A 27,917-nucleotide genomic window follows, 5' to 3' on the forward strand; every position below is an offset into this window, starting at 1 on the left:
TTGCATATAAATAAATTAAGTTTATTGCTGAATTTTCCCATTAACATTATAGAAAAATTTTTTAAAACACTGAAATTTCACAAATTATTGACAGCCCAATAGTTTTAAACATACTTTATAAAAAAGTACAAAAGTGACATTAGAAATATTTTTTGAAGAAAAAGTAGATCATCTAACAGCAAAGAAATACGAATCCAGACAATGAATGGCACAAATACAGCACTTAACAGGAGTACTCCTTCACCACTCAGAAGTCAGTCATTGCCTGCATTATGAAATAGATTCAGTGTGAGAAGTTAAACAGTCTCAGTCTGTTTCTGAACTAACCTGTCTTGGCTGCCTCTCTTTTTTAAGAAAGAGCTAGCTAGGTCTTTACTGCTGCTGGGATGAAATCCTGTACATGAATCGGAGAACAAGGAGGGGTCATCCTTCTCCCCTGGTTCCTGAACAAGAAAACAGTTCGTACAAAAATGGCTTTGGCACTTTAACCCTTACCCTTGTCCCAAACTTTGTTGTATCCTCACATGATTTTTGTATTTAACATCATATCTTCTTCATACTTTTTTATATACAATATATATACAGTAAAATTCTTTCATCCTAAAACAAAACAGGTTGACCCAAAACAGGTCAGATAGCTTTCTTCTTATGACACAGTATTTTGTTTAAGCTACCTTCTCAGATTGACTTAAGGCTCTAGTTTAATGCAACAGTTTAGTCTCAGTAGGAGTCTTTTGAGGCTGAAATCACACACCACTGACTCTCTCTTTTGAAGCTGTTTCTCCCTGTTGGATAGATGTAGTGTCTTGTCTGGGTAATCCATAGAGATATATAGAAACACATACAAGAAGAGTACCCAGAGCAAAAGTGCGTGCTGAAAAGAAAAAAAAAAAAAGTTTAATCTGTATTTGTGTCCTTGACACTATATAACAATAATCCATTTTAAATTTTGAAATCTTTTAATTATAGGCTTATACCATTAGATCATATGGAAAATAGGTGCTCTAATCATTTCTAGCTCTCTGCCCCCCCAAAAAAAGGTACAATCAAAGGGAGTGACTATATGTTTTTTGAAAATTCAAATATACCTATCCTGGACCACTGGCAAAGAACATACTAACTTCTCTATATGCTAATTTTTAAAGGTTTTTTGTTTTGTTTTGTTTTTAAGAGAATCTTAAGAAGGCTTCATGCTGAACCCAACATGGGACTCAATCCCATGACCCTGGGATCATGACCAGAGCCAAAATCAAGATACTCAACCAACTGAGCCACCCAGGCATCACCACCCCCACCCCCTCCCCCACCCCACGACCATATGCTAGTAGATTGTGGCTTTTCCATGATACTCAAAACCTGTAAAAATTTATAGCGTAAAAGGTAGTTGAGCACAAAATTTTGAGTTAGGTAATCAATGACTCAAAATGACTGAAGATTTTTGAAAAGGTGATCAGGTGGTGATTCGGAGTACAATTCCTTGTTTTGGTCTTAATCCTGAAAATCAGGACATAAATCACAACTTGACAAGCATTTTATACATAAATGCTTATGTCAAAATCTATGTCAAAACTCTGTATTCTATTCAAAACAGAACCAAATTCTGCATGGAGTACAACAGCATGATCTTACTAGTTTTAAAAATGGCATGCAGAGAAATGACGTCAAGCTATGATTTTATTTCACTCCTAACTAGAGAAGACTAACTTTCCCGTCAAAAAAAAAAGGGGGGGGTGTTAAATCTAAACAGAAAATTGAAATTGGTAAGATGTTTTAATTAATTTCCTTGACCATCATCAGTAAGAACACTGACCAAAAGCATTTTTTTTTTCACTGTCCCCAAGTATTCCTCAGGAGCAAAGGCATAAGGATTTGTTGAGCATAAGAATCAGAACTACAATTAAAAGGTCACCCAGATCAGGTAAGAAATATATCTAAATATATTGATACTGAAATGGTAAGTGGTTGGCCTTCTATAGAATACTTCCTGTGTGCCAGGCACTATTCTAAGCACTTTACCTGAAACAACCCTAGGAGATGGGTGATACTGTCTGTCCATCCCATTTTACAGATGAAGAAACTGAGACACAAGTAACTTCCCCAAGGTTGTACAACTAATAAATTTTTTTAAAGATTTCTACAAGTTTGGTGTTCCTCTATTTGCATCCATAACAAGAATCAATTTTAAAATCAAACATAAATATAGGTCAGGTTTGTTTGTTTTACTTATTGCCAATAGTTCACATATTGTGTTACAACTGATCAGTAAACAAAATGATTATTACAGCACCCTGAAATGTTCGATAATTCAGGAGCCAACTTAATGCTGAGTGAGGCTAGGGAAACCTATATTGGAAGGACTAGCATATCGATGATCCCACAATACCAGCTATAATAATGAATTCTGTACTAGTTACATATTAAAGGAAACAAAGATACCTTTTTATAAAAGAGAAAATATTTAGATTTGGATTGTTGCTTCAAAACCAATGTATACCTAAGTCCAAAAGTTAGGAAGGTACAAATTAAGGGGGACTTGAAAGCATTTTCTGTTCTTTCCTCCTCATAAAAAGCCTTGTTTACTGTAACTGCATTGCTGAAAGTAATCATTCCCTAAAGTCTTTGTAGTTCCTTGCAAACCTAATTATACTATATTCACCCAGAAGTACTCAGGTTGTCTTGTGTCTAAAACCAGGGGAACAGGGAGGTCCTGAGTACAGAAAGGCTTTGTAGTTATCAGTAGCCCTGTCACTTTCAGTAGAACCATTACCCCTCAGCTAAGCTCTAAAACCATGGGAACAACCTCAGTACTGCTGACCCACATCCCATACAACTATGAACTGCTATACTTGTAGAATAAACTGTAACAAAACAAGGAATTTGTGACCAACTGTCATATTTAATGAATCAACGAAGTGAGAAGCTCTTTTAAAAACTTAAAAATACAAACGAAGACATACTTATCTGCAACCCAAACAGCATCACTGAAGCAATGGTAGAAAGGACAATGGCTGCTGCTGCAGAAAAGCCCTTCATGATGTTGTCTGTGTACTTGACCACAACAGAAGTGTAGAGGCCTCCAACACTTGCAAGAACTTGTATACAGAAAGAAAGAAAATCTTAACACTCAAAAATGAAACATTCTATGATGGTGAAGCAATTTTCACCCCCAGAGATGCCATACTAATTTACCTAGGAAAATACTATTTTCCTTAGAAGCAGCCATCTGAGAGAGTTTGTACTAAAATCGAGTAATAGTTCCTACGAAACAACATTGTTTTTCACGTGCCCAGAGGGCTATGTGGTCTACTACTAAATTGTACACAGTTATTGCTAACACATTACATACTTCTGATCATGAAGGCAAAATTGCTTTGGGATAGCTATGCCACAAAAATCAGTCAATAAAACCAAAATTACATTTTCAAACTGGTGTTCACAGTATCAAAGGAACAATTTCAAAATGCTATAAAGGCTTAAAACAGCTTTAAAAAAAAAAAAGGATCTACCCATAACTTTTTAATTCCTGGATACTTACAAATGACAAACCAGACATAATATGTGTAACCATAGAAAAATCCTTTTTCTTTAATTTCAGCTCCATCTGACAAGTAGACGCCAAATAATGTCACAACAATCCCTGATAGATACATTTGAATGTTTCTCACCCAAAGGGAAGTGTCTGAACTCTTTAAAACTTTTTCAAAATATACTCCTGGAAAAAAAAACAGATATGCAAATATGAAAGCTATTAAAAATTAACTTTAATGCCCTTCATTTAGAACAATAACCTAGAGATAGGACAATGTAAAAGTATATGATTCAGGGAACAAACGCATTTTAATCAAATGCACATTTATTATATTGGTTGTGACACATGGCATATTAACATTAGCAACATGTTATTTTTATACAGCATATAAAATTAGTAACTAAGAATTTTCTAACCCATGTTCAACAGGAGACTCGTAAATTATTAAGATCAGTTTTTCCCATTACTGTAGCAGTAAGATCACAGAAGCTCTCTGTTAATGCCAATAATAGACTTGGCTTTGGTCAGCTGGAAAAATATACTATTAGAGTCAATTATCTTAATCATATCCCTATAATATCTGCCTAGTAATGAAAACTCCCAGCTTTGCAAAATAGCCTATATAATCACCACTTGGGATTTTTTTCAGAGTAACACAACCAAAATAAAATTTAAATAGAAATTGCTGAGTGAAGCCATTTTCCTTTAAAGCAGGGTTCCACAGCCAAGTTCTTAATGTCAGAAGAACCATGAACTCTCTCACTAGATAATACATTTTGTATGTATGTGCATTTTCTTGGAGTTGAGGGTCCATAGCTTTTTCAGATACTCCAGAAAAGCAAATGACTCCTCACCACATACACACAAAAATCACATACCATTACTGTTAAGTTTTATACTTAAAATGAATACATGCAGACATTCAAGGACATTAAAGATTTTCATTATAAACACCATTATTAATTATACACTTAGAACCTGCCACTCAAATACTAATCAACTAAAAACTATAATGGAAAAAAAGATTGTTCTGGTGAATGTGTATTAGAGGCAGAGAATGGGAACAAACATGTAATGGTTACTCCTATTTCCATTTTTTAATGTTCTATCTGCAAAAACCACTTAACTATTCAGTGCTCAGTTGTCCCAAGAATAAAGGGATATTAAACCACCCAGTATTTCCTCAGTTGAGTATGAAGAGGCTGACATAAATAGAATGTTGGACACAAACATTTATTTAATTGTTCAAAATGGTGCTAAAAATCTAATAGCATATTATTTCTTGGGTAACTCAATTTTTATTTCTAATTTGCTAGTTCCTAACAATAAAAATTTCACAGGATGCTATCATTAAATATATTTAATTAAATTTTCCCCTTTTATCAAAGGTCTTTTTCACAAGCAGTATGTTACTTCAATATCCAGCCTACTTTCCTAGTCAAAAGTAAATAGAATCCTAACTCCTGAAATAGCACGAATAAAGATAAATAATAAAAACATAGCTATGAGTAATATACTTTATTTAAAAAAAGAAATTCAGGTTCTTCTCTGTTGGAACTATTTCTAAAACACATTTTGCATTTAACATTCATACCTTGTCTCTTCTTGATTAAGTGGAGGATTGTTCCTACACATATGACTCTAGACTTCCATGTATATTTGATGTTAATGATTTTGGTTCTCATCCCTCCCTTTTTTGGCTGTTAATGTATTAACTTTTTAGTGAGGTACTCACTCTCCACCCCACCTCCTGTTCTCCCTACTTCATAATTCCTAATCTGTTTGAGGTTACTGAACAGAAAAAACTGGTACTGAGCTGGTAAGTTCATATCCTAAAGCAACAGAATCTTGCCTGAGGATAGTGCTACTTCCAGGAAATGGAAAGAGGTACTTTGAGCTTTCTAATTGCTAACTTCCTCCATTTTCAGAAGTCTCTGTTCACTTTGGGGCTCTTATTTGGACTGAAGATGGTCAACACGACATAAGTATGTTCTTAGATTACTGGAGATATGAGTAATGTCTTGGGTATGAACTGAACACTACCATGCATTTACTGAAAAAACAGCTGACACAAAACTGTAAGCAGGAAGATAAGCCTTATTGGGAATAAAATTGTTATGATAAAATAAGGTAAATTCGATCCCTATTTAAAGTTTAATGTTTTTCAAAAAAATTTAACAGAATAAAGTAATGCATTTATGATTTACCTGCAAATCCTGAGCACAACACAGCAATAGCTATAGCACCAAACCCTAATAATGGATTCTGTTCCACCTGTAATAATAATGTTTTGAAAGTTATTAGTGGCTCATAAAAAAATAGAATTCATCCAAGAGATCAAATGACTACAAAAATTTGTTATGGTTCTACTGAAAGTATGTGCCACATCAAACACAGCTAGTCTATAGATTAAAATAGAAACCAACCAAAGGCCATTCTAGAGATTAACTAAAGCACTTAAGTTAAAAAGGTTTCCCTCCTTGGGGCGCCTGGGTGGCTTAGTCAGTTGAGTGTCCAACTTTCGCTTAGGTCATGATCTCCCGGTTCGTGGGTTCGAGCCCCGTGTTGGGCTCTGTGCTGACTGCCAGCTCAGAGCCTGGAGCCTGTTTCAGAGTCTGTGTCTCCCTCTCTCTGACCCTCCCCTGCTCATGCTGTCTCTCTCTCTCTCCTAGAAATAAATTTTAAAAAACAAACAAAAAAAAAAAGGTTTCCCTCAAATTGCATCCATGGTAAATACTTACCAGAACATATGTGCCGATTTCCTAATAACAAACAGGCAGTCCCCTTGCATAGAATTTTGCATAGTCAGCCTGCCTCTTATTTTAACTTCTGCCATCACCCTAATTCAAGCCCTGATAGCCTCAATCACAGAAATGGTAACAGTTTAACTCATGTATTTCCTATCACCTGCAGAATGAAGTAAGGACTTTTAAAATTTCCTTCTTTACCAAATTTTTATCAAATATTAATAGCATACATGCTATGTAACAGATACACTGTCTTATGTACTAAATGAATAAAGATGATACACAGCTGTGGTTCTTAAATAGTTCCTGGATGGGAGAGATTGACAGGTATATATAACCATAATTTTGTGCTAAAAGGTGCATGTATATGTGCCCTAACCTATTTCAACTTTATTTCCTCTTTCTTCCCTAAACTAACCCTCAAAGAACTTTCATCAGTCTGTCCTCAGAGATAAATTTTATATCAGTAGTAACACTGAAACTAAAGAGTTGAGACACATGCTATACTATGACAAGCACATACCTTGTTCAAAATAAACAGCCTGATATAGATGAGTATTGCTTTATGTTAAACGAGAGAGAAAGATTGGTCTATGTGACTGCAGCTGTTACTGCTATTAATGACTTACTAGCAAAATGCTAAAACAGATAACTTAAAAAATTTAATGGTCATCACTAGAAAACAATATAGCTTTCCTAAGAATAAGACACACCAAACTTCCTTATAAAGGGATTCCTAATTAGTAGGAGGGGAATTCTACACAGACCGTGTTTTGCAAGAAATTTGACAGATCGGCATACTATTTTTGTGAGCAAGACAGAAATGCATTGAGAATAGCAATACAATTCTATCCATAGCTGAGTGAATTCTCTTCCAGCAAAGTGCTAATGGAATAAAACAAAGCTAGACCAATAATCAATACCAGCTTGCCAGGCATATGAAGCAGCCACCTTAGAAATATCCCCTAGGCCCAGTCAGGCCTTCAGTTGACTGCTATTGTAGCCAATATATTGATTGCAACTTTCAAGAGACTTCAAGCCAGAACACCTAGCTAAGGCCCCCTCAAATTCCTGGCAGACCTATAAAAATTTTGAGAGAGAAGGTTTATTAATAAGCAAGAGGGGGAAAAGTCTAGTTAAAGACAGATCTAAAAGCATAGCTACAGAACTCTGGTCCTGTCCTGTCTAAATTTTTGGTGAAGACTCAAAGACCTATTTGTCAAATCTGTAGAACACTAACAACTCAAAAACCTAATAATGGATAATAAGGACCTCAAAGGCCTGAATGATGACCCAAAGCTAACAAGATACTGTAACAAATAAAAGACATCCTGGATCTTGGTTTAGAAGAGGCAGCCCACTGCAACATGAAACCTTTGAAATAAACTATGTTGTGTGAAACTGTATAATCAGTTATAGAAGGGCTGTCTTCCCTCCACCTCCCCCAAAAAACTGATAGGCTAATTTAACAAATCTCTAGTATTCAGAACAAAAGAAGTAATTCACAAGTTACATTTCATGATGCTCAGTCAACAGCTAGAGACAGTGTGAAGTTTTAAGACTACTGAGGAACAATAATGAATGCATCTAGAAGAGAAATACAAGGAAGTACTGGGGCAAGAGGCAGGGACTCAAGAACTCTCTAGAAAATACAGAAAGAAACAACCAGGTGGTCTCAATGGGGAGGAAAAAAAAGACTTGGAGGGTGGTGATGTGACTGTCCTCAAACACCCAAAGGATCATCCTGTGGAGTTGGTAGGGATTTGAGTTATTCTGACAGGAACAATGAGAGGCAGTTACAAGAAGCTCCACTTTGCTTAAAATATGAAAGAAGTTTGTATGGTGGTCCAAAAGTGGGAAAGCTGCCCCTTAACTCTGCTTTAGCTTACTAAGCTTTTCACACACATTACCTCTGTGAGGTAACATCTTTTCTAATGGTGGGAAGTGTTAAAAGTTGCTATTTAACTTTCATTTGCCTTACTACCCAATAAATTTCTCTGCAAGGTATACAAATGAATTAAGTGTGCAGTGCATATTTGATCAATGTTTTGAAATACCACCAGCATATAAGCATGTTTAAATATCATGTGATGACCATAAAAATTCATCTAAACCTCATTTTCCAGGGGGAAAAAATCCTCCATGTAGTTTTCAGGCTAGAAACTACATAACTGACTTCCTATTTGAACAGCCCCTCCATGCATCTCCAGCTGCCTTATACCTCTAGAAGAGCCACAGTCTTTTATTTGCTGAAAGGTGAAGAAAGTATTCGATTGTAGAGGAAAACTCCTGAAGGCCATTCACTAGAGTCCCACTTCCTAATTCCTTTAGTAAAGGAATACACCTTTTTATTGGTGTATGGTGTAAAGTATACACCATATTTTTGAAAATCAGGTAGGTACCATTTAAGTCTTAAATTGAAAATTAGGAAGGCACATTTGGCCCTATTTTAGTTACCGATTATCAGTAAAAACACTACTCCTATAATCCCTATCACTGACAGCGAGTGTGCGAAAAGATTAAAAAGAAAAACTTTGAGTTCAGAGAAAAGATGAAAATTAGATAAAGAAAACTTTCCTTGGTGTTCTTGAGAAAAGGTCTAAAAGAAGCCTGTAAGTTCTGAACATACAAACTGTATGAAATTGGCACAATTTTAGTAACAGGTTAGCTATTAATTGTAACTTTTGACAAGTTAATTCACCTCTTAAGACTTCAATTTTGTGGTGTCTGAGTGGCTCAGTCAGTTAAGCGACCAACTTGATTTCAGCTCAGATCAAGATCATGGGATCGAGCCCAGCTTAAGGCTCCATGCTGAGTGTGGGACCTGCTTGGGATTCTCTCCGATCTCTCTCTCCCCAATCTCTCTCTCTCTCCTCCCCCCCACCCAGCTTGCATACTTGCGCCCTCTCCCTCCCTCTCTCTCTCTCACACACACACGCACAACAGATGAATAAACTTTTTTTAAAAAATGTTCTGAGGTTTGTCTTAAAAAAAACTTCAGTTTTATCATCCATAAAATGAAGGGGGTTGACTGCATTAAGATGCCTTCCATGTCTAACATATTTTATGCATATTCCCCTCCAGAAAAATAGGAGGCGGGAACAATTAAGTTATTATTAATAATAACATTATCCTAAAGGAGTAAAAAAAGCCTACCTGTAGAGCAAAGATTATTTTCAAAGGAATGTGCTACATTCACCAATGTGATTGTCTAAAGTGTTATAAGATTAAGGAAGTGTTCTATTTTAGTTCTGGTGAGCATTCTGTCTCTTACCACAACTTTTGTAGCTTGAGCTGGTTTCCACTGTACAAGTATGACTCCACCACACAGCATAAAAACTGAAATCCACTGTAATTTGCTTAGTGTCCGGTTTAACATTAAAACAGTACATAAAGCAGTGCAGGGAATCTTCAACTGATAGGTCACCTAGAAACAAAACAATAAATTAATGAACTCAGGTAATGTTAGTGTCTGACAGAAATATTTGCTATTAATTGATTATGGAGAAAAAATGTGATAAAGGGTTAATAAAAAATCTTTCACCATAAAAACTTTTTAAGACTCTACATTTTTCATTGTCATTTACCTCCACTTACCTGATACACTGCTGCATCCAGATTGCTAAGAGCTAGGAAAGCCATATTGTTCTGAACAGCATACACCAATGATGGCACACTTAACTTCATCAGTTCCTTGGGGCTCCCCAGGACATTTTCTCTTAAAGATGCCTTGAATCTACCCAGACTACCAGTTTCTCTTTGAAAACAAAAGGGTGAGAAAGGGGTGAGAAAGAAAATTAAAGAGCATTTTTAAAAAAGATTTTAAGTAGTCTCTATACCCAACATGGGGTTCAAACTCACAACCCCAAGATCAAGAGTTGCATGCTCTATTGGGGTGCCTGGGTGGCTCAGTCTGTTAAGCATCTGACTTCAACTCAGTTCATGAGCACACTCCTCCTGAGTTCGAGCCCTGCGTCAGGCTCTGTGCTGCAGCTCCGAGCCTGGAGCCTGCTTCCAATTCTGTGTCTCCCTCTCTCTGCCACTCTCCCTCTCCCACTCATGCTCTCTTTTTCAAAAATAAACATTTTTTTAAAAAGTTGCATCCTGTATCAACTGAGCCAGCCAGACACCCCAAGAGTATCCTCTTGATAAAATTCCTTCACACAGAATAGTCCTATTGTGCTAGGTCCACTGATGTAATTTAGCAAACTTGTTTTTATAATATCAACTAATTTTAGATTAAAAGAAACATAACAACTACATAAAAGAAAAACAATTACAAGTTCTATTTGGGAAAATATGACAATTAGGTTTACCACCACTGGTCAAAGCTCTAGGAATTTTTAAGTATATTAAATAATGATGTAACAGGAAACCAGAACTATCTATAAATTTTTGATGTAATCCCTCCCACTTTAACTGTCATTACATCAAGTCCACCCTCATTATTTTAATTAATTAGGTTGTATATTATTAAAGGTTTTTTTTAATTACAGTTTTTGGTAGTTATGGAAGTTACTTGGGATAGGGATTGAGCAATTCATGTCAATATTCTCTGTAAATCAGTTCAGTGCTTATGAAATATAGTAGATAATACATCTTAGCATATTCTCATAAAACTGAAGTGCGTATCTATAATTTTCAGGAAATAGTAATAATTTGTTAATACTAACAAAACTATTTGTAATGTATATAAATTTGCTATTTGATGCATATGCATGCTCTTAACTATTCTTATTTTACCTCAGGAGGAACTAGCTAATATGGCTCATATTTCCCCTGTTGAAAATTTCCTGAAAATAAAATTAAAACAATGTTTTATAATAAGCACCAACACCAATGAAGGGGCTATATCAAAAGGGTCCTAACTGGAATTCACAATATCCTTAAGGGGACAAGACCATAATATTTCTGCAGGGAGATCTGTTTTAACTCAACTTGACAGTCACAATGAGCCTTTACATGTTTGGTTAATAGAATCAACAATCAGTAACTGAATTTTCTCATATTTGTATACTGCAAAAATAATTTCCCATGTTCTGAAGGGGGGTGGAAAGTCCAGCGTCAAACTGATCACCTGTGCCTATGCAAGAAAATGCTTAAATATGACAGGAATTTTTGCCTAGGTCATAAAACAAGACACCCTTCTTAGTTAAGGTCTTCTTCTGTAGCCAGATTCAACACACTCCACACCACTGTGGTAAATCTATCTGCTGAGAAGTAATGCAAACAGCCTGATGGGAGACTCAACTCTATCCAGAAAAGGGAAAGAATACCAAAAAGATCACTAATGAGAAATTCTATGTAGTGGAGTTTTCCAGGTATCTTAAGATTGGCCCTTTAAACATCTTGACTCTTTTTCATGTTTATTTCTGAGAGAGGGAGACACCGATCTGAAGCAGGATCCAAGCTCTGAGCTGTCAGCAGAGCCCGATGCAGGGCTCGAACCCATGACCGTGAGATCATGACCTGAACAGAAGCTGGACGCTTAACCAACCAAGCCACCCCGACACACACACACACCCTTTCAATGCAACATTCTTTTTTAAATTACTTTTTAATGCCAATCTAAGATGTCCTATTACTTTCTGAATACCTTAAACCATATTTTTTCAGAGACTTTTCCCTCAATCATATAATTGAATAACAAAATAAAAACGATGTATTTAGAAAACATTTTAATGTCCTACTTCTCACTAGTAAGCACAAAATAGCAGAGATATAAATCTTACACACTATGAAGTACAGGACACTGCTTTTGTACTTTTAATGCCTTCCAAAATACTGACATATATTGCTATATCTTCAGAGTGGTTCCCACTGAGAAATACCCATTTGTCCCCATCTCCCACATTCCACCACCACGTCCACTGACCTACAATGGATTCCCCAAGCTCTAGTGTAGTGGCTAGTTCTTTCCCTAATCCCTTGCTATGGGCAATGCCATTTTACCTCCAGCCCTTAGAGATACTCCAAGCCTTCAGTGGTATCAGATGAATTATTGCCTATCCAGAAAACAGGTGGCCTATTTATGACTGGCTCTCTTTGTCCTATTTGGAACATGGACTGCATAAGTATCTACTATATCTAATAACCACCATGCCTGCACCAATAATCAAAGTTGCTGTGGTCCCTTTTCTGACACTTTTGTCCTTCCTTAATTCGTCCACCACACTTTCAGCTTTCACATAAAAAGGACCTATGAAGTGCACCTGGGTGGTTCAGTCGGTTAAATGTCAATGTCAAACTCTTGATTTGGGCTCAAGTCAAGATCTCATGGTTGTGAGATTGAGCCCAGCATCAGGCTCCACTCTAGGCAAGCATGGAACCTATGTAAGATTCTCTCCCTCTCTCTCAAAAAATAAAAAAGCAGGGCCTGTGCAACATCACCAGCCAACCTGAGTAATCCATTGTGACAAACCAGAAAAGCACACTGTGTCAGGATTGACTTCAGGTGTTTGGCTCTTCTGGGTATATCATTTATGTTAGGTGCTTAGGAGCTACTACTTATTCACTGTCAGGAAGGTTTTAGTATATTTTTCTGGTTCCTTCTCTAATGCAGATATCAGAGAAACCAAACTATTTCAAAATGCTAACTACTGGAAACTTCAAATTTCACTGCAGTGCCTTAGATTTTTAATTCTAATTCTAATAATTAACATTGCACAATGTAGTGCAATATTATATAATCATAATAAGATATGTCAAAGTAACTTAAAAAAAATAGCAGGGGATGCTAAAAGAACTTATGAAAGAAAACTTATGAAAGAAACTCTGGAATAACAGAAAAATATCAGGGGTGCCTGGGTGGCTCAGTCTGACTTTGGCTTAGGTCATGATCTCATGGTTCATGAGTTTGAGCCCTGCATCAGACTCTCTGTTGCCAGAGAAGAGCCCACTTTAGAACCTCTGTCTCCCTTTCTCTCTGTTCCTCTCCCAAATGCAAACTGTCTCTCTCAAAAATAAACATTTTTAATGTCAAATATATATATACATACACACACACACACACACACACACATATATGTATGTATCAGAAAGTAGAATAAAGAGGTTTAGGAGGCATAAGAAAGAATAATGATCAGATTAAATCCTGCTTAATTTAACACAGGTATTAAGAATAGACCTCTTAATAAAAAGAATATAGCTCTTAAAGCTTGCCTTTAGCTTTACTCACTAAAGTAAAAAAAATCCAAATAACTGCAACATATCTCCAAAAAACACTAGTAGTTATCTGTTGTTTTTACTATTAAACAAAAATAACAATTTTAAATATACTACAGCCTTGAATATACTATAAAAAGGAACATATAAAAACAAAAGGGCATTTTTTTCTTTCATTTTCCTGCCCTGTTACTTACTTAGAAATTAAATCCTTTATTAAGCACCTTTTGTTAAAAACAAATGTATTAAATTCAATTCTATAAATGGCACTGCTAGATAAGAAAAAAAGCATGTATAATAAAAAAGCACATCAAAAAAAATTTTTTAGAGATCATCTTTCACATTAAATTTCTTATTTGAACAATTGGTTTCATTTTTATCACTGGAATAGAATCTATGTGCAACTTTTTGTTACCTGAAGAAATTCTGAAGCTCCACATTGATTGCAGAGATTCCGCTGCCGCCTCCCCCCCTAAAATTTCCCATCAACCGGCTGAAACCAATTCTTTTTGACCTATGTTTGGTCAAAAGTAGGCCTCCTTCTTCCAGCTCCTGATCTGATGAGAACTACTAGGAGGCACAAAATCCTTGGCTAGTTACCAAGGCACTGTGCAGAATGAAACACAAGTTACTTATGAGCTTAAGTTAAATCTTGTTTACGAACTTCTTATCATCTGCAAAGTTAAATATGACTGAGTCACATAAAAGACTTTGAGGACTAGATATAAAAACCAATAATGAGGTCACTTGAGGACAAAAATATCTACCATAAGGTACATGACTTAACATCCTCCCTATAACCCTAAACCCATTACAACATGGGTACAAAGAAGCAGTCAAAACTGTAAACCCTGCAGGAGAAACAGAAAAGGGCTATATAATCTGTAAGTACCTGACAGCTACGTTATTCTGGATAACACTACAAAGTACTTAAAATAATAATTTTAAGTAAAATAATTTTCTCCAGTCTTACATAATGGATTTCATTTATTACTAAACACACCCAAAGTGTGTATATATGTACATATATATGTATATAAGTGTATATATATATATTTGCACATCCTGCTAGATTTATGGAGTCTTTATAGACTATGGTGAATAACAAACAATACAAAGTTGACTTGTTCTATGATAATGTGAAAGTGTTTGCACTTCCATTTCTTCATACCACAAATGACAGGTTTAAATCAAAATCGTCAGTTTTAATAGCTGTGACAGCATTTAGTAAAGAATACAACTAAGCAGTAATTTTCCTATGAATTATAACAGTAACTAGTTTTGAGCACCACAACATTTTAAATGTCATACTGTTTTATGTTTCAATCATATGATAACTTAGAAATTGGTTAACTTATAACTCAAAAGACTTTTAAAAAATCAACTTAATCACATATAGAGCTTTTGCAACACCAAACTGCTAATCTGTCCCCTCCCCCAAAATATAGGATTTAGTAATTTCCTTTTTGATTTGAAAGTGATCTGATTTAATCATACCTGTACACAACTCTGTGGTAAAAAAAACAGTAACTACACCTTTGTTTAGACTGCAAACAACCCAAATGCCCATCCATAGAGAATAGAATATATAGTATATCCATATAATGGAACACAACACAACTCTTAAAATGAATAAGACAGATTTCTATGTACTGACATGAAACAATCTCTAAAATAAAATGTTTCAGTGGGGGGAAAAGTACAATGGAGCATGTATATACACATATTACATGTAATTGAAACTCACCCATTAGTCCAAGTAAACTTTAAACCTTATTTATCAAAGTAGCCATCTATTACTTCTTCCCCATACTCCTTTTTTCTTACAGTTCTAATTTATTAAAGTAAGTATAATTTTGTATTCCAAAACTTACTATAAATTATTAAGTAAAATCAACAAGGATAGAAAAACTTAAAATTGATTACAAACCAACAAAAAAAGAGTCAGTTTTTTAAATGAATAACAAAATTACACTGAAGGGGAAAAGGAGAACTAACCTAAGTATTCTTTAAAAAAGTTTACTATAGGGGGGGAGAAAAAAAAAAAAAGTTTACTATATGCTCTACACTTTTTAAAGGTAAAAACAACTACATACAAATACTGAACTTTAGCTAATTGGTTTTTTTCAGAACAGTATGTTAGAAATTCTGAAGCTATCTATATACTCTAAGCAAATAAATAAGTATCTTGAGGATAATGGAAACCACACTCATTACCATTAGAGAAGGGAACAAATATGGTAAGGGAACGTTAAAATGAACTGTGGTCTTAGATCATATTTATAAGTATCACACAATATATAACTCATGGTTATACACACAGACATATCCATACACATACAGAAATAGATAGGTGTGTATGTATACGCATACACATATTTCCTACCTCTGCTGAAAGGGCCTAGAAGCAATGATACCACAGAAGCAATGGGCACACCTAGTATTTAGATTATGGTTGGGGCGGGTACCTTGCTATGATTGATAAAAATGTGGAAAAAAGAGAGAGAGGGAAAAAAAGAAGCTTGAAGAAGATCACACTGCCCAAATCTGGGACAATTTGGGCATCGAAATATATAATGTTAATGGATTCTAGCCCTTACAATGAATCCATGAATCTATGCAGTGTGTGAGAGAGACAGAGACAGAAAAGGAAAGCTTCTCACAGTAGAATGCTAAGCAATAAATATACAAGAAATGGTGGAATTAAGAAATTACCATTTGGCCACATCAATGAGCAATAAAACTAGAGAGTGAAAGTGTTATGAGAAACAGATTTACTTCGTCACAAAGTATCTCTCCACAAGATATTTATAATTTACAAAGAGAAAATTGGTAACACTATGTGGAGAAATCTAGCAGGCACTACCTTAAGAAATCAAAATTAAATTACCAGTGAGGGAGCAAATAGATACTGTGTGCCTCACGATACACTGCCCTGAGGGCACATCATTTCTGTGATATTTCTGACCAAAAACAAAGCAAAAGCAAAAATAAAAACAAATATAATCACATGAAAGCTTTTACTAAACAAACTGACGGACATTCTAGTAAATAAATGGACTATGCTCTTTAACAATATCAAAGACATGAAAAAAAGAAAGATGGGGGAACTGTCCCAAATTAAAGGAAGCTAGAGATAGGACTTAAATATTATTTTACTATTAAAGACATTAGGGTCGTCTGGGTGGCTCAAGTCAGTTAAGCATCCAACTTTGGCTCAGGTCATGATCTCACAGTCCATGGGTTCTAGTCACCACATCAGGCTCTGAGCAGGCAGTACAGAGCCTGCCTGGGATTCTCTCTCTCTCTCTCTCTCTCTCTCTCTGTGTGTGTGTGTGTGTGTGTGTGTGTGTGTGTACGCCCCTACCCCACTTCTGCACTCTCAAAAATAAGTAAACTTTTAAAAAAAGGACCTTAGTGGGCAACTGGCAAAATTATCTAAGGTTTATCAAATAACAGTATTGTGTCAACATTGATATCTCAACTTTAATATTTCATGATTAGTTAACAGAACGTCATTGTTTCAGGAAATATGCACTAAAGAATCTAGGGACAAAGGGACATCTTGTATAAAACTTCTCATGTAATTCAGAAAAATAAAAGCATAAATATACTGAAAAAACTATAAAGCATACATGGTAGGGGCACCTTGGTGGCTCAGTCAGTTAAGTGTTGGACTCAGGTCATTATCTCATGGTTCTTGAGATCAAGCCCCACTTTGGGCTCTGCAGTGACAGCATAGAGCCTGCTTGGGATTCTCCCTTTCTGCCCCACTCTCACATGTGCACGCTTACAAGCGCTCTCTCTCAAAAATAAACAAAATTTTTTTTAAAAAGCATACATGGTAACATGTTAGCATTTAGAAATAAAAAATGAGAAAAACAAAAAACAAAATTGAAGATTACTGAAATGTCTAACAATGCTACTACATTCTTATCTTTGTCCTTGCTAATCAAAACCTGCTCAATTATTTTGCTATGCTAAGAGACTCATAATTTGAAAATTAAAGATCAGGGAACATGTCTTCTAATCCTATTGCTGCGAATCACCTTCTATGCATCTTTGGCAAATAAATCTTCCCTCAGCCTAAGATTTCTCATAATAGAAGATTAAATAATAGCTACAAGTAAAATAAAGGTCCAAGAATAAAATGAAAATTGGCTGTATTTACCTGCATGTTTCCCTCACTGTCTGAGGGGAGACAAAAAAGAATGTTTCCTGAAAACCATCACTCTGGAAGCCTGCCACTCTGAATACCATCAATCCTGAATGTCTGCGGCAAATTTAGTTGCTGCAATCTTATAAGATGTTTGGCACTTCACATAACACGTTTTGACAGTGATTAACAGATTGTATTCCAGAGTGTGGTTACTTGCTTTCTAAAGAAAAGAAGTTAGATGCCTGCTCATTAGGTTTTCAAAATTCATTTTTGACAACACTGCCAAAAAGAAGCTTTATTCTTTCGTTTTTCTAAGGCAGTTTTAACTTACAACATTATATATTATAGTAGTATTTTCCTGATTTAATGTGCAGTTTTCTGGAGACCATACCAAGGTTTGCATTTCTCTGCCTTCTGTTCTCTTACCACAACCTGAAAAATGTGTTTTTACTTTTTTTCTGAAAAAATGTAAATGAGCCCCATGGTTTTTATTAGGCTGGGGTGCATGGGTGGCTCAGTCGGTTAAGTGTCCGACTTCGGCTCAGTTCATGATCTCACAGTTAGTGGGTTCAAGCCCCGCGTCGGGCTCTGTGCTGACAGCTAGCTCAGAACCTGGAGCCTGCTTCAGATTCTGTATCTCCCTCTCTGACCCTCCCCTGCTCACACGGTCTTTCTCTCAGAAATTGTAAAAAAAGTTAAATATCCTAGGGACGCCTGGGTGGCTCAGTCGTTTGAGTGTCCAACTTCGGCTCAGGTCACTATATCACAGTTTGTGGGTTTGAGCCCTGCATCAAGCTCTGTGCTGACAACTCAGGGCCTGAAGCCTGCTTCGGATTCTGTGTCTCCCTCTCTCTGTCTGTCCCTCCCCCATTTCATGCTCTGTCTCTCAAAAATAAACATTAAAAATTTTTTTTAATTAAAAAAGTTAAATATCCTAAACGTATCAGAAAAATTTCAAGTGAATTTCATTTAGAATTTGTTTATATATGTATATGTATGTGTATGTATACATATACATATGTATGTATATGTATGTTTATATATATGTATATGTATGTACACATACATATATATGACAAAGAAAAGATTTGAGATTAAAATTAAGCTTATATATAAGTTTATGTATATGTATGTGTACATGTATATATATGTACATACATATACATATGACAAAGAAAAGATTTGAGATTAAAATTAAGCTACTGTCTTCCAATGTTTCAGCAAACCAGCCTTCAGACTACAAAGGTTTTTTTCCATACTAATAATACCCATGCTTCAGGGGATGCAATCCCACTACTCCTACACCATGGAAGGGAAAAAGGAAGAGAAAGAACCCAAGAGAATGGAGTCTCCACCAGTGGACTTGGATTGCCAACATAATTCTATCCAACATATTCCTTGGTAGAGGAACTGCCTACCACCTCAAAACCTGAGAGATTGGCCATTCATTTAAAACATGAGTCAGGAACCTTGCTGATCCATTTGGTCAGGTCAAATTTATTAGACAGAGATCATATTAATGAGTCCCTTTCAAGTCTCAAAGTTCTGACACAAGAGAGATGAATGACTAGACTTCAGATCTCCAAAGCTCACCAGGAACCATCCCAGGAGCTACAACTGCCTCTACTTAAAATCCTAGGACCTAAATATTCTAATTTGTCTAATTCGGGCACTTGATTGAAGTTATACTTAGCCTAGTCTACTTAATTTAACTCTTAGAAAATTCTAGGACACTGCTTCACACTAGACTGACTCTTGTTATTTTTTAAACAAACTGACCTCCATTTGCCTAAACATACTGCATCTATTATTGTGTGTTCTTCTTTATGTAGGTTCTGTGGCTTCTAGTTGTACTGTCCAGAAAAAAAGTAATCTTTAAGGTATATGGTGTCAACAGGCAGTGAGAGTGAGAATAGCTTTATGAGTTTGCTCTCTTCTGACAATTTCTTCTAATCCCATAAGATTAAATACTTCATGTGATAAGGACGTCCATATTTACTTCTCCAGCCCAGACCTCATCTGTGTTCAAGACTCATCAGTGCAACTGCCTATTCTCCATAGCTCACTTGGATGTCTCAGAGGCACTAAAAACTTTTTATCTATCCAAAATTAAATTCTTGATATCCCCTTCCCTCAAATCTGCTTTTCTTCCTGCTTTGGAAAAAAATAACTCTACCCAGTTTTTTATATTAAGAAATATAGATATGATTCTTAACACCTCCCTTCCCTGACCTACTGTAGTTGATCCTCATTATTCATGGGTTCTGTATGTATGAATCTACCTATTTGCTAAGTGTATTTGTAACCTCAAAATCAATACTCCTAGCACTTTTACAATCATAGGTGGACATGTACAGAGCTGCCAAAATTTTGAGTTGCCTAATACACACATTCCCAGTTGCAGTCAAAAAAGACAATGCTCTGCACTCTTGTTTCAGCTCTTATACTGTAGTCTATTGACTGCCCCATTTTCCACATGCTTGGGCTTTTTGGTGGTGATTTTGCTGTTTGAAATGGCCTCCAAGCATATTGTTCAATTCCAGAACAGCTGTAATGTGTCTTAAAGGAGAAAACAGATGTTATGCAAGATTTCTTTAGGTATGCATTATAGTCTACTGGCTGTTGAGTTCAATGCTAACAAATCAGCATATATTAAATAAGATGGCTTTAAAACAAAAACAGGCATAAAATAAGGTTATATATTGATCAGTTGATGAAAATATTATAACCAGAGGCTCACAGGAACCTAACAGTTTTTCCTCTAGGAGCACTAGTTCAGTATTAACTAATTCAGAGTCCATGGTGACTTCATAGAACTACTGTGAATAAAAATCAACTGTGGAGGTGCCTGGGTGGCTCAGTGGATTAAATGTCTGACTTTGGCTCATGTCATATCTCATGGTTCGTGAATTCAAACATCACATCGGGCTCTCTGCTGTCAGCACAGGGCCCACTTTGGATCCTCTGTCTCACTCTCTGCCCCTCCACCACTCATTCTCCCTCTCTCTCTCTCAAAAATAAACATTAAAAAAAAAAAAAAAAAAAAAAGAATCACCTGTGTATAAAACCCCACCAAGTCCTAAAGATTCTCCTTCCAAAACATAGTTCAGATACATTAACTTCTCTTTATCCCGTGTTGTCACAGTAGGCCATTATCTCTGGCCTGTAATAAGCTTCCTTACTTCCAACTCTTGCACCCTTCTAATCCATTCTCCTCAAAAGCAGTGACTCTTAAAGCAAAATAGATCAACACTGGTTAGTCTCTGATTTAAACCGTTCAATTATTGCCTAATGCACTTAAAATCCAAAATTCCTCACAGGCCCCTGCAGACCTCTCCTGCTTCATCTTAGCACCACTCTCTTCTCACAACACTACAAACATAGTGATTTGCTGCTGTTGTTCCTTAAAAATCAAGAATTTTTCTGCCTCAGGTACTTCAAAACACTGTCATGTCTGTCTTCTCTTGGCTCTTTTCCTACATAACTTCTACTCAATCTTCAGGTCTAGTTTTTGTTGTGGTTTTAAATTTTTTTAATGTTTATTTTTGCGAAAGAGACAGAGCATGAGTGGGGGACAGGCAGAGAGAGAGGGAGACACAGAATCTGAAGCCGGCTCCAGGCTCTGAGCTGTCAGCACAGAGCCCGACGCAGGGCTTGAACCCACAAACCACGAGATCATGACCTGAGCCGAAGTTGGACGCTTAACCAACTGAGCCACCCAGGCACCCCTCTTCAGGTCTGTTTTTAAAAAAACTTTTTGTTAAATGTTTTATTTTATTTCTGAGACCAGGGGAGGGTCAGAGAGAGAGGAAGACAAAATCTGAAACAGGCTCCAGGCTCTGAGCTAGCTGTCAGCACAGAGCCCAACCAAGTGGGGCTTGAACCCACAAACCACGAGATCATGACCTGAGCCGAAGTTGGACGCTTAACCAACTGAGCCACCCAGGCGCCCCAGAAGAAAGGCTTCCAGGTCTGTTTTAAATGTAACTTTTTCAGAGAGAAAGCCTTCCTACCCAAATGCAGACCCTCTATTATACTTATTTACAGCATCTTCTACTTATCCTTACCACCACCAAATTATTATTTATTTGCTTAATATCTGGTTCTCTACTAGACTATAAGCTCCATGAGGACATAACTACGCCTTTGTAGTTTGTGACTATCCTTCTCACATCTGAAACAGTGTTAAGCACATAACATAAATGAATGAATTAATGAATGAGCATGACTATATGTTTAAAATATTTGGAGGGAGTGAAACATTATTTGGATGTGGCAGTGATATGTTTCTCTGTAAGTGAAACTTAATTATAAAAGACACTAAAAATATCAAGAAATTTCCTGAGTCTCTGTCCCCATCTCCACATACTATAAAATGATATGTACTTCATCAACAATTAGCCAAGACTAAACATGTTACTGAGCAAAGAGAATTACTGTAGGGACCATACTAAATAAACAAACAGCCAAAGTGATCTATAAAGTTCAGACCAAACCGAAGTTTTGAAATAATATTTATATCAATTCTATAAAATTACTGTACTTTGTCATGAGGTAAAGAGCGGGGAAAAGGAAGAAGCTTTTACTTTCTTCCTTTAATAATTTTTTTCCATTTAAATAGTCATTCCAGGTTTTTTTTCTTTTCCTGTCACTCTCCCAAATTTTCAAATCAGAATTTAGTAACACATTGTCTAACTTTTACATTAATTTTATTTTCATAATATGGGAGAAATTTTATCATCAAGATCTAATTTTTTCTCACCATCTCTTCTCTGAAGATTCTTCAAGTTATAAACTTTTAGTTATTTCTAATATAATTCTTTCACATTCTCCCACAATGTCCTAAAATTGTGATCCTCTCAAATGATAAAGTACTGCTTCTAGTTTGAAAACAAAACCTAATCTCTTACCACAAACATTTTCTGATATTCTAAGCTTCCCCATCACAGTAAAATAAAACACTAATATCCAACTTGTAACATCCTGTTTGCCTTTAATCTACTTTTTAAGTTACCAATTTTAATATACGTACAAAGAAATGACAGCATGAAGAGTATCTAGAAAATCTTTTACTTCTTTGCAAACTTCATAGCATTCAATCAGACAAATATACAGTTATTGGGTCTTTCATTTGCCGCAACTCTTAACACTTCAATTCATTCTTAGTAACCTGGAATCTGCCCATGTATTTTATTCATCTTTTTCATATTCCAAACTGCTTCAGGTGAATTAATATAGGCCAGTTGTCCTTTCAAGATCTACAACCAACTTTCAACATTTTCACTGGATGCCTTTCCCAAATAGCTATGTTTTAGTTTCATTATCAGGTGTCTCACCACATACTGCTGAAGAAGCTGAAGAAGCAATCACAATGTCTTTCATCTCATTTTGTAACTATCAGTCTGTAACTTCCTAAATTGAAATAATTCTCCTTTATCTTTCACTTTTTTACCATTCTAAGAAATTAACATTTTTACAGATGCTCTCTTAAAAGTAGATTCTTTGTTTCAAGAAATAAAATATTTTCTTGTAATGAATAGCAGGTATTTCATTTCTAACGATGTGTTTTGAATAAGCACATGAAAATTTGCCAACATAGTTCTCCACAAAAATTATATTCACTTTAAAATCCAATAATTTCAAATGGATTTAGTTTCATTTATAATTTTTCTTTTGCCAGTGCTTTTCCACTTAGAAACTCTGTGTGCTTTAAATGATTCTCTTTCACCCCCAAATTCCTGTTAGCGATAATAATGTCCAATGTCAACTACCAAAACTATGCATGTCATAAATCTTTACTTTTTCTTGATTGTCCCTGGTCTTGCATACTCTGCAGGTACAGGTTCATAAAAAAGCCTCTGTTGTGAGCCTTTACATTATGACAGACACAGCAACTAATTATTGATGATGATGATGTTGAGCAAGTACAAAATTTTGTTTTCCACATTGTTGTTATTTCAACACCATTATGTGACTTGTCTGGTGAATTCTCAGAAATTTTTGTACTTTGGGGTGCTTGGGTGGCTCAGTTGATTAAGCGTCCAACTTCGGCTCAGGTCATGATTTCACAGTTCAGGAGTTAAAGCCACACACTGAACTCTGTTCTGACAGCTCGGAGCCTGAAGCCTGCTTCAGATTCTGTGTCTGGCTGGCTGGCTGGCTCTCTCTCTCTCTCTTTCTCTCTCTCTGCCCCTCCCTCACTCGCGCATGCGCTCTCTCTCTCTCTCAAAAATAAAAAACATTTAAAAAATTTTTTAAAGAAATTTTTGTGCTGATTTTTATGTAACTTCCAACAAGGTTTCCACAAAACAAACTACAAGTGACCATACCCATAACACTGAAGAGCTGAAGAATAAGAAATACTACACACCAAGCAATAAAAAGCTAGAAAAGCATCAAAATAAAACAAAAAGTCTATACAGGTAAGTTAGCACAACATAGTTCAATGGCTGAGTTACACCAAAACTTCGCTGCTTTTTTTGCACACTGGTTTTTAAAAATTCCTAACAGTTACAAAACAACTGAATCACGATTTGACCTTACAGTTTAAAATGGCTGATGTCATCCCTGACAGTCCTATTCCACTCTTGAGCCACAACTTTCTCCCCATGGAATTTGGGGAATAAAAACAAGGATTCTCTTAGAAGCCTCTTCTTCCAATATCCCAACATTTATCTTAAAATAAGGCAAGCCTTAAGAGTTTATTAAACTCTTAGATTGCTATGTATAAGTTGTTGCTGAGTTTTAGACAGAGGTTTTTGGAATACTGCCTTTTAAAGGTACAAAAGGACTCTTACTTATCTGACATTTTCCAGAATGAAGAATCCCCTAAATAAAGCCAAATCTCCATAAAAATGAATCTTGTTAACTATGAAACTGTGAAAGGTCTGAGATTTTACCCTACTTGGAACCAAAAAAGTTAAGCTGCCATAGTATCTCAGCCCACTAAAGATAGCTTAAACTCAAATATATTAAAGCTTGCCATCATGTGGCCTCAAGTTAATTTTCTGTTCTTTTCTCCCTCCCGAAACCGTTTTTAGAGTATTGTGTGTTTACTGGTTTATTTTCTCTCTCTTCCACTAAGTCTAAGCTCCAAGCAAGGAGAAACCATATCTATTTCATTTATACTTGTATATCCAACACCTTTTTTAAAACCATAACACAGAAATCAATAAATATCTGTTAAACGATATTTAAAAGTGTTTATATGAAATTTGTTTCTACCGAAAAGCTTACACACGTGCTATTCCTCACTGGTGGCCCACTCTCACCAATTCACACCTTGAAACCTGTATGAATTCTCACCTGTCACATGACCCAAAAGGGCCCGCATCTCATAAATCTTTCCCCAGTGCAATTTCTTACCAGGTTTAACTTAATTCTCACAACGCTGTATTATTTTCTGCAATTAAAAAGTAAAGAAACTAAAGCTTAAAGAGGTTAAGAGATGTGTGCAAAGTCATAATGCCAGTGAGTCTAGGTTTAAAGTTATGTGTCACTCCTTGTGGGGATGAGCACTGAGTGTTATGTGGAAACTAATTTGACAATAAACTATTAAAAAAAAAAAAAAAAAAAAAACAAAGTTATGTGTCACTCCAAAGCCCCTATTCCTAATTCTCTCTCACACTGCATCCTTAGCTAAAGGATTCGCATACAATGATACTAATTGAAATCAAAGCCCAGTGCTGCCACATATTAACAGTGTAATATTGAGGAACCTCAGATGCTACATAGGTAAAATAGGGGCATAGTACTTACCTACAAAATATATACAGATTAAATTAGATTATTTTATATGAAAAGCACTTAGCACAGTGCCTAGCACTTAACACAGGAAACACTCAAGAAACATTAACTATTACTATCATTATATGCCTCTAAAACAGAAGTCAGTAATTTTTTTCTGTAAAGGCCACACGATAAATAGTTTCAGCTTTGTGAGCCACAGTCTCTCTGCTGCAACAAAGAGGCAACAAGCTGGATTCAGCCAATGGATCAAAATTTGCCAACCTCTGGTTTAGAGCAGGGTCCTTCCACCTGCACTACTGATATTTGGGGCTGGACGAGTTTCTGCTGTGGAGGGCTGTGCTGTGCGTTGTAGGAGGTCTAGCAGCATGCGTGGTCCCCACCCAGCAGATGCCGGTAGCATCACCCAAGCGGACTCAACCAAAAAATGATCTCCTGAAGAGCAAAACTGCTCCAGGCTGAGAAACACTGCTCACGGAAAATTAATCATTTAACACACTAAAAAGAATACTCACTTAGCTAAAATTCCCACACTTAGCAATAACTTTATAACTTCTGTGATACACACGGCTGTGGTTGAAAAGTAGAGTTCTCTGTCTGATGTCCTTGTGTATCTTAAAGCTATGGTATAAGCTGCAGCCACCAGGGTCATCACTGCCAAGCAGTATAACTTGAATAATAAACTGACATTTTCTGGAAAATATGTGCAACAAAGATATTATTTAGTAGACAATATTACATTTAAAGTTCATCAATGTTGTAACTCAAAATGCTTTGCAATTTCAAGCACAAAATACGTTTTAAAACCCATGACATTTGAACATTTAATTCAAAACAGTACATTTCAATGACATGAACACAAACAAACATACATACGCAAATACAGCTGACTTTAAATATCAACCAGTTAGGCAAGGATTTTGTTCCTTCATGATTATGCGGCACACTGACACTAGTTTGGGATATTCTAAATTAAATATTTAATATATCTACATAATGTTAGTGTTATACATCTTTAGCGGGCATAAGACTTATGCCAAAGGCACAACAGATATTTATTGGCAATAAGCCTAAATCTGTAAATTGTTGGAACTATTTCAGATGAATTGAGTTCTGTAATTGTGAAGTTTTGCTCATCTTTAATCTTGCTGTCCCTATTCTATGTTATCAAAACAACTTTATTTTTTCCCCTTATTTCCTGTGTTACTACAAAAAGATTTAAGGTTGAACTCATATGAAATGGGAGAAGGCATAGGTGAATGATAAACACTTACAGACAATGCCCCTGGGCAGGGCTTGATTTCCCCAACCAGGAAAATAACTTAGCACCCATGCAGAAAGATATGCTTTAAGTATTTGTTTAACATTTATTCAGAGGTGAAGCCAAATGCTCTACGGGAGAAGGGTGAATAAGGAATCTGGGAGTCCCCCAACCTGTCCTAGCTACTGCTCTGAGGTCCAGAAATTCAGCTGTGGTCCTAACTCACACATCCCACTCAGCAAAACAAAGTGCTTTGGGGTTAATCAGAGTCACTCTCCTGAAATGGCAATTAGTCATCAAACATTATTACTGTAACGGGCCATCCCTGAGGGAAAAGCGGTGGATCTCAACCTCCACCCCAAATATCAAGTGTTCCTTCTAACCACACAACATTTTCCAGGGAAGGAACTCTTAACGACTGCTTTCTCCATCTCGTTACGGTTTCAGCGCTGTTCTAACGCCCCAGTGATGTTTCCAGTGTCTGTCACACGGACCAGCCGCTGCTTGGGCTCCGCGCGGGACGAAGAGACCGCAGCCGCGACGACCCCGGCCGCAACGGAGCACAGTCCTGCCTCCGGCAGGGTGATGAGGCTCCAGCCCCCGGACCTCTCCGGGTGCGGCGCAGCCCGGGCCTGCCCGAATTCGATTCCCACCCACTGCAAGCTCGTCGAGGCAAGCGCGCTCTCCGGCCGCCGAACGGCCCCGCGCGGAGTCAGCCTCTGGGAAGGCAGCCGCAGGAGAAGGTTGGCTGCCCGGCGCTGCCCTGACAGGCGGCGGCGCGGGCTCACGCCAGGGAGCGGCTCCAAACAAACTCCGGATGCCCGACGCCTCAGCCTTGCCCCGGAGCCCCGCGAGCGCGGACAGCAGCTGACACTCCCGCGCCACCGCCCCCCACAGGTTCCCCCGTTCGGGCGGCCCCCGGCCTCACCTCTTGGGGCAGCCATGGTTCCCCGACAGCCCCGCGCGGAACTGACGCACGCCCCCTCCACGCGCCCTCCTCGGGACACCGGAGACGGCCTCCTGTGGTCATAGAGACGAAAACCGCTCGGCCTAGAGCGCCGCGTCAGCCGACCGTCCGCCAACTTCCTGCGCAGCCTGGTACCCAGATTAAGCTCCGCAGTCCGAGCTACTCCCGAAAATGGAAAGACCCGGATGGAGAAGAGGCTTTTACGGCCGAGTCCTTGCTGACAAGTGCGTAAAACTCGACTCGAAGGCGTCGTTCTGTGTACTACACCTCCCGGCCGGCTAAGGAAGCGGAGTCAAGGGAGCAGAGCGTTGCGTTCTGGGAATTGTAGTCCTCACCAAGGTGAT

The 27,917-nt window shown here is 37.0% G+C and overlaps 1 protein-coding gene across 1 annotated transcript; it reads right to left on the reverse strand.

The window, feature by feature from the left end:
• On the reverse strand, positions 1–27,777 carry SLC35A1 (solute carrier family 35 member A1). Its single transcript, XM_077750334.1, has 8 exons — positions 27,535–27,777; positions 25,861–26,038; positions 9,874–10,033; positions 9,551–9,703; positions 5,737–5,803; positions 3,536–3,712; positions 2,958–3,092; positions 1–874 (listed from the first exon to the last, which is right to left on the reverse strand). The coding sequence occupies exons 1-8, from the start codon at positions 27,548–27,550 to the stop codon at positions 747–749; spliced, it is 1,014 nt and encodes a 337-aa protein (XP_077606460.1). The 5' UTR covers positions 27,551–27,777; the 3' UTR covers positions 1–746.
• Between the last annotated feature and the right edge of the window lie 140 nt (positions 27,778–27,917).

Source organism: Crocuta crocuta, unplaced genomic scaffold (assembly GCF_008692635.1).
Source record: "Crocuta crocuta isolate KB4526 unplaced genomic scaffold, BGI_CrCroc_1.0 scaffold9, whole genome shotgun sequence".
In the NCBI taxonomy this organism is placed as follows: domain Eukaryota; kingdom Metazoa; phylum Chordata; class Mammalia; order Carnivora; family Hyaenidae; genus Crocuta; species Crocuta crocuta.

What these genes read in the sequence shown, in the direction of transcription:
- SLC35A1 (XM_077750334.1), bottom strand. An exon ending in TTATGTCTGGTTTGTCATTT is followed by an intron (nt 3,093 to 3,535) that starts GTAAGTATCCAG and finishes TCTGTATACAAG; the next exon opens with TTCTTGCAAGTGTTGGAGGC. An exon ending in GCTGTTTGGGTTGCAGATAA is followed by an intron (nt 875 to 2,957) that starts GTATGTCTTCGT and finishes TTTTCTTTTCAG; the next exon opens with CACGCACTTTTGCTCTGGGT.